The sequence below is a fragment of the Perognathus longimembris genome, chromosome 21 (genome assembly GCF_023159225.1).
Source record: "Perognathus longimembris pacificus isolate PPM17 chromosome 21, ASM2315922v1, whole genome shotgun sequence".
Classification (NCBI taxonomy): Eukaryota; Metazoa; Chordata; class Mammalia; order Rodentia; family Heteromyidae; genus Perognathus; species Perognathus longimembris.
In genome coordinates, this window is record NC_063181.1 from 18,923,902 (window position 1) to 18,939,205 (window position 15,304).

Here is a 15,304-nt window from a genome sequence, read left to right on the forward strand (position 1 = left end):
AATGTGATTTTGGGAACCATGAAAAGGGAGATATGGCTCAAGGTTTTAGAACAGAAGAGTTGACAAGGGAAAGAGGGCTGGCAAAGTGAAGACAACTCAGGATGAAATGGAATGGTTCAAACAGCATTCTCTTTATTTTAGGTGGTCATTGTGGCTTCTTGTGTCAGTATGAATGTATCCACTGCTGCCTGAAAGACATTTTCTTCACATCAAGGAGGACAAATCTCTATCAATTAAATTAAGCTATCCTTGAGTCTCCCTTAATGTGTTCTTGGAGCACAGCTCACAGCTTCTTATGTCCCTAAGAACAATGATGATATCATGAGATTTAATGGAGAAGTTTTTCTGTTCTTTTTTTTTTGGTTGTTGTTGTTTTCTTAAGGATATTGTATCTATTGTTGAGCCTTCTAAAGTGAAAAATTACTTTAAGCATTTCTGTAATATAGACCCTTTTCCATCAATGAATTATACTTTTGTTACAAATAGTTATGAATTCTTCATTCATTACAGTTTATATACAAGAAATGATAAGGAACAAAGAGTTGAGCTGCATCTCTAATCTTAGAATCAAATGGTAATGTACACTGAATCAGTCTAAGTGATTCCCAGGGTCAGGATGTGATGTTTTATGCAGTTCCTTCTCTCTGATCAAATACCAGTATTTGCCAAATTAAAAGATGAGATGGGAATCAATTTGAATAATACATGATACTTGGTTAATTTGAAGTATTTTGATGAGAAAATCCTTTCACGTAATTAAGCACTATTTCAATAGTGCAATTTGTGCTAAAAGAAGAAACGGGGATGTCTATTTCAATTGTATTATAATTATATGCAATAAATTATACATGTAAGTAAGGCAACTGACTGTTAATCAATTTCAAGTTATTTATATTACTTTTACTTATTGCTTTAGGCTTAAATCTTACCAAGGCTTAATGATTTTTAAATTTATTATTGTTTCATTGGTAGTACAGGGGTTAGGAAAACTTTGTACCACCACCACACCACGCAAAACTTTTAAAATTTAACATTATATATGAATCAGTAGTCCTACTTTTTTTTTTTTTTTTTTGGCCAGTCCTGGGCCTTGGACTCAGGGCCTGAGCACTGTCCCTGGCTTCTTTTTGCTCAAGGTAGCACTCTGCCACCTGAGCCACAGCGCCCCTTCTGGCCATTTTCCATATATGTGGTGCTGGGGAATTGAACCGAGAGCTTCATGTGTAGGAGGCAAGCACTCTTGCCACTAGGCCATATTCCCAGCCCTAGTCCTACGATTTTGAATATTTATCCAAATGGGCATCCTAATAGTGTGAACAGTGACATGTTATTCCTTATGAAACTCCTTTTATATTGTGATATATGTGGCTTCTATACTGGATTTCCAATTCCCTGTTTCAGTGTATTTGTTTGTCTTTGTAATGGTACAGGAGCTTAACCACGATCCCTGTATGTTTGGCTGAAGGCAAGCACTCTATCACTTAACTCTCAACTCCAATAGCAGCTTTTGGTAGTTCATTGGAGTTAATAAAGAGTCTCATAGGCTCTACTGCCCAGGCTGGCTTCCAACTACAATCCTCAGATCTCAGCCTTCTGAGTAGCTAGAATTACAGGCATGAGCCACCAGTAGCTGGCTTCAGTTTAGTTTTATTTTCTCAGTATGCTATACATTTTTGTGTCTTTATTTTATATTTGATGCAAAGCACAGAAAATGTTATAGAACTTCTTTAAATAAACTTGGGTTTACTTGAACATGATTTTATATTAGTAGAGGATATAGAAAAATAGATTTAATTCATACTCACTGTGGTAATGTTGCTGGCAGGGAGCGTCTAATAATTGAATGAACTTGTCTGTAAACATCCAGTTTAGACATGCATCGGCAGGAAGTATGATTGGCAAAACTGACTGTTACTGGTTTGGGGCCTTGAGAGAGGGGCACTGTAATTTCAAACAACTACAAAGAAGGGAAAAAAAGAAGAAACAAATTATAAAGATGCTATAAAGCACTTTTTATGGTAAATGTCAGAGGCCAAAAAAGAGAGATTAGCTCTCTATGAAAAAGTGTTACTGGGTAACACTGGCAGACACGACTGCGTATACATAGTTACAAACCTGCTTTACTTCCCAAACACTATCTTTAATCAGAATAATGAATAGTTTATATGCTTATCTCGTGTCACTACTTCTGAGGCATATTAGAATTAGGATAACCAACTAATGATTGCAGAGCAGAGATGTGACACACCAATGTGTTCAAGAAAAGAGAAGTTTAAAATATTCCAGCAATTTTCAAAGCAACACGTATCATCTGTAGTAAACATCGTTGTAATTCATGAGCAAAGCTCTTGGCTGAACATCCTAATGAAGCTTGGTGAAATCCCATTTATATAAACTAAACACACAGACATAAATTACATAAACATAAAATTAATTTTAAGTCCAAATTAAATTTCTCCATGAACGTAGTTTTACATGTCTCAGATCTCTTGTGAATTTATTGTGCTTAAAAGAAAAGCAGGCACATTTGTTATTTAATAGATAAAGCGGTGTTTTTGTGATTTTGTCAGAGGCCTTAGAAAAATGAGGCATGGCATTTTATAAGATTCTGGATTCTAGTCTTAAAGTTTAACTAGGGGATCAGTCTGAATGACTTATTTATGGAGAACTTTAGTCTTCCTCTAATAAATAATGTTTTGAACTGAATGCACAAATTATTGATTCCGTACAACTAAGTGGATTAAATTTCTAATGTTATCACTAAATTATTATCAGGAGAAACTAGTAAATATGAATCCCCTGTGAATTAGGTGCTTGATAAATTCAATTTGGAGAAACATACAGTAGCTGAGCCACGTGCTAATTGGTAACTTTAGGTAAGCCTAGCACAATTGCAAAGGGTGACTTATTTCAGTCATGGAACTTGACCCCTGTCTATAATTTCACTGAAGAACATTGAAATTACCAAAGGGAGACTTTGAAAATGAGTTTTAAACAATAAAATGCTGTAATTGGGGGTAACCTGGATGGATTGTGCTAAATGAAGTAAACCAGACAAAGAATGGCAGGGACTAGATGACCTCACATTAAAGGACAGTGTAAAAGAATTGATTTGATTGAAATGAAAAGCAGAATGTGGTTTCTAGAAGCTGGGGAAAGAAGGGGGGAGGAATGGGGCAGAGATTGGTCAATTGGGGGTGGGATGGCGAAGGTGTATTCAAGTTAAGACAAGAAGTTCAGCAACTCCAGGTAGTGAATGTGTACTCTGTATCCCCAAAAGTTGGAAATATGAGTGTTTCTGAGTGAGTGTTTTTGCCATATAAAAATAATAAATACTTGGGAAGAGATATGTTTAACCTTATTACACTGCGTGTAATTTTTATTAAAACATTTAATGTAAGAATCACCTGCAGTTTGTTTTTTTTTTGCCAGTCCTGGGCCTTGGACTCAGGGCCTGAGCACTGTCCCTGGCTTCTTTTTGCTCAAGGCTAGCACTCTGCCACTTGAGCCACAGCACCCCTTCTGGCCGTTTTCTGTATATGTGGTGCTGGGGAATCAGGGCCTCATGTATACGAGGCAAGCTCTCTCACCACTAGGCCATATCCCCAGCCCTGCAGTTTGGTTTTAAGAAGCAGACATTATGTAGATTTCTTGATCCACACTGACTCTTCTATAATTTTAAAAACATATCTAACTCCTCTAAGTCTCCATCTCCTTATCTATACAATAGAGAAGAATATTTTTGTGGTTTCATAGTGTGGATTGGGTTCCTCATCTTCCTTTTTCTCCTCCTCTTTACTCCAACACCATCACTAGCTAAGATTTAGATGAATTTTTACTAATGTAATTTGTGTCATAAAATTTACATTTATTTATTTATTTTTGTCAGTTGTGGGGCTTGAACCTCTGGGCTTGGGCTCTTCAGCTCGAGGCTAGCGCTCTGCACCACTTGAGCCACAGCACCACTTCCAAAATTAACATTTAATATCTAATCTTGTTTAATCTCTCAATAATTTTATATATTTTGCATACATACAAATGTATTTATGTGTATTTTTGTGGGTATGTGTATTTGAGTTTTGGGTTCTCAGGATAATATGCATCAATGCTAACAATACTAACAAAGTGAGTGATAATGAATGAGATCACACACACACACACACACAAAGATTATATTAGAATTGCTAAAATATCACTTAATTTTCCACAAATACTATTAGCATGAAAAATCCTGTAGATTAATTCCACAGAAATCTGTCCTTACAAATATGACAGTGTAAAAAAGAAACCCCCTTCTGTGTAACCAACGAAATGCAGTTATAAAATTTAATGCATATTCTACAAAATTAAGAAAATTCAGAGAAGAGGTTGGCTTGGGAGGGATGGGGGAGAATGTTGAAAGGCTGACATGGATTGTGATTCACATACTACTTTGTTGAATGGCAACGTCACGGTACATCTAAGATTAAAGGTCAAAAAATAAATATAGGATTAAAAAGTCTGTTAAAGTTTATGGAAATCTCAAACCTATTTGTGTTTAAAAGAATAAGTAGGTCTTTTTATATTTGGATAAAACATGAATACTTGTCAAACTATGTTGTGTCTCAATAGGTGAACAAGTATTTCCTCTTCTACAACTAAGACTTCAGAGTAAAAATACATGTACTATGTTAATCACTAGCTGGTAATTCCATGTATGTGATGTTCAGTAGGTAATACCATAATTTATTTAGTAATATAAATAAGAATAATTGAAATGCAGTCCAGGTTATGAAAACAAATGGTTTATCATTGTTGCTGTTATTTTTCAACATACTATGTGAAATTATGCCTTTTTTCTTTTGTGTCTCTCTCTCCTGTGGTTTTACCCCTGATGTTACTGTAACTGATTTTGGTACCCTGGATATTGTGTGTGTGTGTGTGTGTGTGTGTGTGTGTGTGTGTGTGTGTGTGTACTGGAACTAGGGAAGGGAAAGGGAATATCAAAATAGAGACCCACAGGATAAAAAGACAAACCAAAGCAACAGCAATAGCTGTAAACCAACTGCACAACTCATGGTGGGGAGGGAAATGGGAAGGGTGAAAGGCGGGGGGCGGGGAGGAAGGAAGGAGGAGGTAACAAGTTGGATAGGAAATGTACACTGTCTTTCATAAGAAACTGTAACCCCTCTGTACATCACTTTGACAATAAAGAAAAAGAATTAAAAAAGAAAATGGTTTTTCTAAAATGCTTTAATGGTATAAAATGAATAGTTCCTGAACAACAGATGATATCCACTTGTGTAGAATGTTGGATTTAAGTAGTAATAATTAAATTCACAATGAATATTGATGTTGTAAACATTTATGTACTAATAGCTCATTCCCGTTAAAATAATTTTTGGTGTTAGAACACATGTATAAAAGCTCAGATAAAAAAGAATTTAAACAAGGTTGGAAATTGAAAAAAGAATACTGGATTGTGAATTCTGTAAAACTGAAACGAACAAGAGGAAATGGCAAGTATTTCTAACCTATGTCTCTGTTGGTGACTACCAGCATTCTTTACACAGCATATTAAATGGTCAATTCTTACCAAGAAGAATGGACTTCAAATAAAACACATTTTGAAACAATAGTTTGTTTACCTAGCCTAGTAACAGTTGTAAAGCAACATTCCTGTTTCTACTTGTCTTACAAACTATTCCAAAAAAAAAAAAGGTGTTGAACTTCCTTACCAAGATATCCTGGCATACAGTTTCCTACTACATTCAAAAGGAATTTTTGCATGAATACAATATGATCCTCCAGTTCTCTCCTTTAAAACATCTGTATAACTAATATACAACAAGCTTAGTCTCTTTTTCTAACATGTTTTATTTAGATTAAATATCCAAAGTTGAGTCTATTAAATTACAACATTGTGTTTGTTAATAAAATCAGGTTCAAAACTACAGAATATTTAAAGGAATATTAAAGTAAAAGCATGAATGCAGAGTTTCAGTTGGCATTTCAACCAATAATTCCAGTTATATGGACAATAACTAGGAGCTTTTGGAACTTTAATTGAATCTGGAAAGAATACCAGACAGCAGACAGTGCAACAGGTTTACAATTGGCACTGAATTAATTTTAACATTATTAGAATTCATACATAGTACTACAATTCAAGATAAAACATCAAATTAGCATTTTAAAATACTCGATAAAATTTGGAAGCATCTTCAATAATTTATTTGGACAAATGTAGTATTTTTCACAGATGTTTTCATTGTTTTCTTAGGGCAAAGGTTACTCTTTAAAAAAATAAAAATCTTCTGACCACTCTTATTTGTATAGAGTTTCTTTTCCTCATCAGGATAAAACTTGATTTCCAAGTTTTGCCAAAGATTAATTTGTTAAAGACGCAATACAAATCACATTCTACTTGGTGAATGCATGTGACTGAAATAAATTAAAACATCAAACTGCCGCAGTATTAAGTTTAATTACTGGAAGAAAATCTTCTAACTTTAATGCAAAATAACAGCACTTAATTCCATTACATAGTTCATATTTTACTTAGTCTTGAGCATATTTTGCTGTATAATTTTCTGAATTTGCTTTGAATCAAATATAATCTGGAATGCCTATGCAGAATATATATTTATACTAGTTCCTTACAAAGCAGTGGAAAAATAAATTTGTTTCTTTGAAAACAAATATTGAATTATATAATTAATGTTATTTATGCCAGTTAGAATTAGCTCATAGACTTGGTAGGTTTGTTTACTTCAAGACTAATGGATGCATAAATTGCTAAGCCTTAGATTTCAACAAGACCCCACGGAATCAGTAGTTTTTCTTCAGTTATGTACATAAAACAGTATGTAAAACAGGAATACTCAAATATCTTTTAACTCCAAAACTGTCACTGAAGTGTCCATGACTTTCTTTTCCTTCTATTTTCCTCACAAAATACTGTACCCTCTGCAGAATTCACATTCCACTTGGTTAGTTTTGTCTCTTAACAATACAACTCCTTGTAAGAAAATACAATGAGAACATCTGCTTATGGAAGAGGTCAAGAAGTCATCCAATGGAGGAAGTTTTCAAAGTCACTTAGACACTCGTAGTGGGAGACTTTGAAGTTGTTATTGATCAGTTCACTTTGGAATTCTCCGTGCATATGGTTTTACTTTTCAACAAATGGCTGGCTTCCTTGCACACATTCTGATAACCCACCCTGCACAGAGTCCCACAAAAACATCTCTGTGAAGCTTCTAAAAAACAAAAACCACTTGAGTTTAACATGATCCTTAGAGTTTATAAATTCCAATTGGTGATTAAAATCACTATAGTAAACATACCTGGATTCTAGCAAACAAACAAAAAATAAATATTTTCTTTCTCTTCAGAAAATTACACATAGAAACTTAATTTTTCCATTTCTTTACTGTCAAAGTGATGTATAGAGGGATTACAGTTTCATACATAAGGCAGTGAGTACATTTCTTATCCAAGTTATTACCTCCTCCCTCATTTCTCCCCTCCCCCTCCCAATTTCCCTGTCCCCACCATGAGTTGTACAGTTGGTTTACACCATGTAGTTATAAGTATTGCTGCTGCATTGATTTGTCTTTTGATCATTTGTCTTTCAATTTTGGCATCCCCTTTCCCTTCCCTAGTTCCAATACATGTATATACAATAATATTTTAAATAAACAGGAAAAAGATGTTCCTTAAGCATATGACAAATCACAATATTAACAGAAACACCTTCAGGAGTTTCTTGCCTCAGCTTTCTTTGCTTTGTAAAACCTCCTTGAATGTATTTCTAAAAATTTTCGTACTCCTCTGTCTGCATAGGTTCCTTTACTTTGAATTTGATGGATGCTTATTGTTTTTTGGTAATATTGTAAACTTCATTGGGACAAGATCTATAGACCATTCCTATATACTAGTTGTAAAACACAATATAAAACATCATTTATTTAAGTGAATTTTAGATAACATTATTCTCTTAGTGTAAATAAAATTCTTGCCTGGATATTTCAGGAAAAAATTATGATATTACAAACTTCCAGAAATGCACCGTTCTGTCAGTGATAAATCTTAGCTTCTCTTTTGACAGTAAGTTTTGTTCTTTGTTTCTGCCAAATGAATTCTCTATCAATATGTGCACTCGGGCTTCAAAGAATATTTATCAATATGATTCTTCCTATCAACCATATTGAAAAACACAACCATTTCATTAAAATAATACAGTCGACATTCTTCTAGTATCTGTACTAAAATGACATTTAGACTCAAAATCAACATATTTAAAAACGTGCTTTTAATCTTGAACTTATTTCTATTTATTCAAGAATCATTCTGTTGATTTCCAAGCCAACTACTGTGCTACACTCCAGTTTAGCAACCAAATTCAATTTATGCATTCATGGAATTTAAAGACTAGAAATTAAAACAATATAACAGATAAATGAGGTCATGACTGCAAACTATGAGCCAAGAGATGCCATTGGATTATGCAAAAAGGTGTCACAGATATAGCACTTATGTTTAGGCCAAAGGATGGATGGAAGGTAACTACATATATGGAAATCTGACGATCTTGGTTAAGGAGGTATTCCAAACACAGAGTACAGAATTATAATGACATTCAGATGAGAGATACTGACAAAATCTAAGAGCTGATAGAACCTGTGTGTTGCTGTAAAGTTGTTTTTGAAGGAAGAGCAGTGACAAATGCAGGTGAAGAATGAGGTAAAAGACAGATCCTGACAGAAGACAGAAAATCAGGTAAATGGAAATATTTTGTCTTAAAGATGGATGCTTTTTTCAAACATTTAACAACTTAATGCATTTGTATCAATCAAAACAGACAATCAGTAATTAGTACGCTGGATGATGTTAGGCTCGGTGTCAAGAAGAAAATGTTACTGAAAAGTTTTCGGGAAAACGAGTAAAATGAAGCAAACTATTGGATGGAAATAAGAATTTCAATATGAGACAACACATTGGTTTGGTAAAAGTGAGAAATAAATGTGGTCACACCAGAATGAGATCAGTAGAATGAGGCCTGTAGGTGTATCTTAGAGATATTTGGGAGACAAATCTACTAATAGGACTGGGCTTTTCATTGAACTAATGATATTTGACCCAATGGATGAGTATTCAGAGAACACTGGAAAAAGAAAAAGAAAAGAAAAAGGGGTTACATTGGTCAAGATGCAATGCGTTCATAAACTGCTTTGTTAAATGGCAAGCCTTTTGTATAAGTACTTAGAGATAGTATTTTTTTTAAAAGCAGACAAGAAAAAAGCAAGATCTGTTTACTTGCTTGTTGAATTTAGGAGGATAGCAGAGGACATAACATCAGTATGAAACAACTGACTTGGACCTATTGAGGAAGAGAAAGCCAAATCACATGTAGGTAGTATGGAAATCAGGAGAGAAGTCGTGTAAACTGTAGATAAAAGTTTGGGAGTTGTCACTATAAAGTGCAAATAGAGTAGATGAAACATCAAAGTGCACAGTGGGATGAGAGGTATTTGGGGGAAATGTTAAATATTGCCCCAAGTATTGGGAGCCCTGTGTCTACCATTGTTTGAATTACTCCAAGACCTTGTTGATGGTCCTTCCACTCTGTTTTCCCTTCTTTCAATTCTATCTCCTATCTACCTGCTTGTCTTCAGGATGATATGGTAACAAACCATGGGATGTCAGTCACCAACGTAAAGGTCTTTTAATGATTTTTGCATAGGTTTTAGAATAAAACCAAAATGTGTATCATTTTTCTCAATATCTGTGCATCCCTTCCTTGCCAGCATCACTGAACACTAACCTTACTTTGGTGCTGCTAGTATTTTAGTCTTCCTTCACTTCTCAGGAGTCACCATGATCCCCGGCTCCTAGTGCTTGAAGTGAATCTCAGAGACCACATTAAAACTACACAGGGAAATGTTGTTGAAAGATTTAAGACAGTCACCTTAATTTCCACATCCATTTACTTTGTATTAAAATAGAGTAGGTTTAAGTGGCTATGTAGATCAGCTACCATGCCTATGGAATCAACATGTTAATCTGCTATCCTTTTACATTGCACAAATTAAATCTAACAACACATTTTTCAAAAAAATGGTTTTATTGTAATGTTCAATAGACAGTATTGTTTTTGGTTTTGTGTTTTTGTGCCTATACAGGAGCTTGAATTCAGGGCCTGGGTACTGTCCCTAAGACTTTTTCTCAAGGCTACTTTGCTCTACCATATAAGGTACAGTGCCTCTTCTGTCTTTTTCTGAGTAGTCTAATGGATAAATGCTTCACATGGGCTGGGAATATCGCCTAGTGGCAAGAGTGCTTGCCTCGTATACATGGAGCCCTAGGTTCGATTCCTCAGCATCACATTTATAGAAAATGGCCAGAAGTGGCACTGTGGTTCAAGTGGCAGAGTGCTAACCTTGAGCAAAAAGAAGCCAGGGACAGTGACCTGAGCTCAAGCCCCAGGACTGGCAAAAAATAAAGTAAAAAAATAAATCGCAGAATTTTCTGGTCTGACTGGCTTTGAACGGTGATCCTCAGATCTCAGCCTTTTAAGTAGCTAGGATTACAGGCATGAGCTACCAGTGCCTGACAGAAAGGTTAGTTTTGAATACCAATTTCAAATTCTGGTTCAACTCACAAAATAACTTGTAAAAGGCTTTAAGCTGCCAGCTTGAGTTTTTGTCTTTTGGGAAGACGTTTGCTTTAGGCCCATCCACAGCACAGGTTTCTCAAACATTTGAAGAAAGTTGGACATGACGACACCCCACTGTTAACTTCAGCCTATAAACTGTTCTTTAATGGCCACCTACCTCTTTAGAGAAAATCAGCATGTGATCTGTGTATCTGTTCTAAAAACCCTCATCCCAGCCCAACCTTAAGAGAAGTTTCTTGCTTAGTTATTATAAGCTTTATACCTAATGAGATGAACATTTTTCTTTGTTTTTGGCCAGTCATACAGCTTGAACTCAGGGACTGAGCTTTTTTGCTCAAGGCTAGAACTCTACCACTTTGAGCCACAGCTTCACTTCTAGTCTTTTTTGCCAGTCCTGGTGCTTGAACTCAGGGCCTGAGCACTGTCCCAGGCTTCTTTCTGCTCAAGGCTAGCACTTTACCACTTGAGCCACAGTGCCAGTTCCACACTTCTGGTTTTTGAGTGGTTACTTGGAGATAAGAGTCTCATGGGGACTTTTCTGCTTTAGCTAGGTTTGAACTGAGCTCCTCAGATCGTAGCCTCCTAAATAGCTAGGATGACAGGCATGAGCCACAGGTGCCCGGCAAAGGTGTTGAACTTTGTAGATTATTAAAAATATTTAATATTAATAAGCAGAATTATCTTCACTCTAGATAAAATACAATATGTTTTGAGTGAAAAGTTATTTCAATACCACGTTATCATTCTGCATAAATTAGGCAAATTATAAAGGTGTGCAATTAGATAATTTTAATATGTAATTTTGCTATGGATCTATAATCAAATGAAGATACTTATTCTTGAAGTTACATGTGCATACTTACATATGTTATACAAATACAATGACACATATATGTGTGTGTATTGACGGCATATGTATAATATACACATATGTATAAGTACATATTCATTATTTTCTTCTGTGGAATTTGAATCTCTACTGTGTAAAAAGATTCCATAAAGCATTTCTTTCTTCATAATAATGATCAAAGCCAAAACAATTGAAACATTTACTTCATTTCCCAAAGTCCATGTGAGCAGCTTTGACTGAAATAAACTACTTTAGTGAGACCAGAGGTTTCCATCCCTGTTGCCCCACATCACCCAGAAGGCTCTCAGGCAGTGCTGAGATGCAGCGTACCTACCGTCTTGCTGAGGTAGCCTGTGCTGGTGTTCATGCACTGAAGCCCCTCGCTGTTGCAGCAGCCCCCACATCTGTAGACGGACACACATGGAGGTTTAAAGAAGGTGTTTGTGGCTGCTCCAAACTCCTTCCCCACATCTATACACACCTCCCGGGGCATGCATTGAGTCTTTCTCCACTCATTATCAATACCTGTCGAGTCACAGGGAAGTTCCATGAGTTATACAGAATCCACAGGGCGGGGAGACCCCACAGCAGACGGCAGTCACATTTGATTTCAGATTTCAGAATTATACAGTGCAGATATTTAGGGAACTAAATAAAACTCCACAAACAAACTGAAAAGATGATAGGTTGGCCTGTGAATGGTAATACTGAAACAGAGTAGCTAAAGGTATTTCCTTTAAAAACTCATTACATCAGCCATTAAGCAAGCTAAATTAAAATAATGCTTTCTAAAAATTACAGCACTTATGTGTGGTTTTCCTTCTTGTGAAGATGGAAATTTAATATGTGTATGTTTACAAGATGTGCAAAAATAGAGTCATGCTTATTGGCTACAGCATGAATTACTTTCATGGTCCTGCAGTAAGTGTGAACAATGTGCTTTCATTTTAAACTGAGATGTAAAGGATAGTTTGGGCTCAAAAATTATTCTCAGGTAAACTAGTTGGAAAATGTAGGTAATGTCAGGCCAAACCAACTAGGACTTGTATCCTAAACTGTCATATGTTTTTTTCAGCAAAAAAAACTAAATTCCTGTCCCCTTTGTATTTTTTCTTGGAATTTGTTTCAATGAAATTTGTGGCTTACCTATAGCTCTAATTTCTTTGGTTGACATCTCCCCTATTATAACTTTTGAAAAAAGAAAATACACCATTGGACATTCAACCATGAAGCCATTATTTTCTAGCTTTGCTCTGAAATTAATTTGCAATATCAATATTTGAATTATTTGTAGTGAGTTTAATGATAATTATTATTTTTATGACCATTGCTTTTAAATTAGCCCACCAGTTTACCCTATACCACTTCATGTGACATCATACATTAGCTATCTGATCAGGTTTATAAAAATCAAAAGCAGAGCCAGAGCCAGTTATCTTTGAGGCACCAAAGTAACAAGTACCAACTTGAAAGGTGATTTGGGTTTGTCTATGAGAAATTAAGCATTTATAAGTCCAAAGCAGAATATTTCGTAAAACTGTTTTGAATGATACAGAATGTTTGAATGATTAACTGTGTACAACTAAAACTTTCAGATAGGTTACTACCTCAATTTAAAAAGCAAGGGTGAAGACTGGGAATGTGGCTTAGCAGCAGAGTGCTTGCCTAGCATGCTTGAAGCCCTGGGTTCGATTCCTTAGCACCACATAAGCAGGAAAGGCCAGAAGTGGCGCTGTAGTTCAAGTGGTAGAGTGCTAGCCTTGAGCAACAGGAAGCCAGAGACAGGGCTCAGGCTCTGAGTTCAAGCCCCAAGGCTGGCTAAATAAATAAACAAACCAAAAGCATGTCCCTTTCGCTTTTCATATTTCAAAAGTCCTCTTAACATTCAAAGTGAAGTCACACTGTGTTCAATTTTCAAATAATCCCTTTATTTTCTGTTATGGTTACTTCTTTAGTCAATAAGGCTTAATCAGTTGTTCAAAGGCTGAAATTAAAGAACTACTTGGACAGTTTGATGTGAGCTTCTTGTAGATTTTTCTATCCCCTACTTACTTTTCAAGATCTCTGCATTATAATGTGCTGCAGCAAATTTTACAGTGTCTTCTGTCCTTGTGTTGGGATTGGGCTGATCTTTGTTGTGTTGCCAGCTCCCTTTCCTTAACTGGCACTTGTACATTTTCCAGTATTCTGGGTAGAGGACAGTCATGAGTTCATCGACACTTGACACGGATCGCAGTTGTCCCTCCAAATCTTTGCTGGCATAAGCCTGTCCAAAAAACAAAAAAATCCATGGTCAGTCACTCATCAAGCTATGGGCTTGAAACAGGTGTTTTCAAAACCCTTTTGGTTTACTGTTGTATATAACAAATTTGATAATAAAGTATTACTAATGCCTCCAGAATTACTTAAGAGTTATTATTTGATCAAATTATATTAGTATTTTAATTTCCTTAAATCACTATAAAATATATTTTACTATAAAACAGATAATCATTCATTTAATTATGTAAGAAATATACCAACCTATTTTAAATGGAAAAGGCTTTATACTGTTTGTCACATATAACATCCCTTGTCCTGAGAAAACAAATTATCAATAAAAATTATCAATAAAAATTATCAAATTATCTATTCTGAGTGGCCTCTAATCATAATTATCCTAAAATCTATTTGTTGAGTATCTGAGATTATTAATATGAGCCACCATGGCCTCAATTATTTTTAGTACAATTTTTATCACTGATGTTTCAATACAAATTGTTGGCAACATAACTCATGAAAGTAGTAATATGTGCTTTAAATTTTTAATTAACATAATTATTCATTAGAAATGTGAACGAGTCACACTTTGATACACTTGTACACATAGAATTCCTGTCATCATGCTCAATGGAAAACAGACAGTATTCTTTTTTATTGTGAAGGTGATATAAAGAGAGTTACAATTACATAAGTAAGGAAATAAATACAATTTTTATTGAACACTGTTACTGCCTCCCTCATTCTGTCTTGTTTCCCTCCGCCTCCCCACCCCCCAGTTGTAAAGTTCATTTCCAACAGTGTCTTGTGAGCATCACTATTTCATTGGCTCATCCATTGACCTTTGTCTCACTATTTCTGTAATCCCCCTTACTATCCCCATTTATATACAATACAATTTATATACAATACAAAGGGTACCAAAGTAAAAAGAAAAAGTGACAACGGGGGTAAGCCAAAGGGGGAATGAAAAAATATAAATAACTGCCTACAGTACACTAGGAACAAAAATGAAACAAAAGCAGTTGTTTCCATATCTTGTAGTTCATTTTGATTAGCATCATTTTATAAGGTCATATGTACACAGCTATTGAGCTATTGTGATCAGCTGTTAGAATTATCCTAGACATATACTAATTATTACAAATGAAGGAAACCATGGAGCTTATGTTCATTTGGGTCTGGCTCCCTTCACTTAATATGATTTTTCCACGTCTTTCCACTTCTTATGAATGGTGAAATGTCATTCTTTCTGATGGAAGCATAGAATTCCATTGTGTATATGTACCACATTTTCTTGTTCCACTTCTCTACTGAGGGGCATCTGGGTTGATTCCAAATCTTACCTATGGTAAATAATGCTACAATGAACATGGTTTTTCTGGTAGCTTCAGTATAGCCTTGTTTGTGGTCAGCTGGGTAAATGCTCAGGAGTGGGATTGGTGGATCATAGAGGAGCTCCATACTGCTTTCCATAGTGCTTAACGGGAAGAATACTAGGGATCCTGGGCATAAGTTGAAACATTCTTAATAAA

At 35.3% G+C, this 15,304-nt stretch overlaps 1 protein-coding gene across 1 annotated transcript in view; it reads right to left on the reverse strand.

Moving 5' to 3' along the window:
- Positions 1-15,304, reverse strand: part of Vegfc (vascular endothelial growth factor C) — an 84,962-nt gene that overhangs the window by 18,044 nt on the left and 51,614 nt on the right. The window contains exons 2-4 of the mRNA XM_048330749.1: positions 13,563-13,776; positions 11,845-12,035; positions 1,806-1,957 (exon numbers count right to left, since the gene is read on the reverse strand). Of these exons, the coding sequence (XP_048186706.1) occupies positions 1,806-1,957; positions 11,845-12,035; positions 13,563-13,776 (557 nt within the window). The remainder of the gene's footprint in view (positions 1-1,805; positions 1,958-11,844; positions 12,036-13,562; positions 13,777-15,304) is intronic.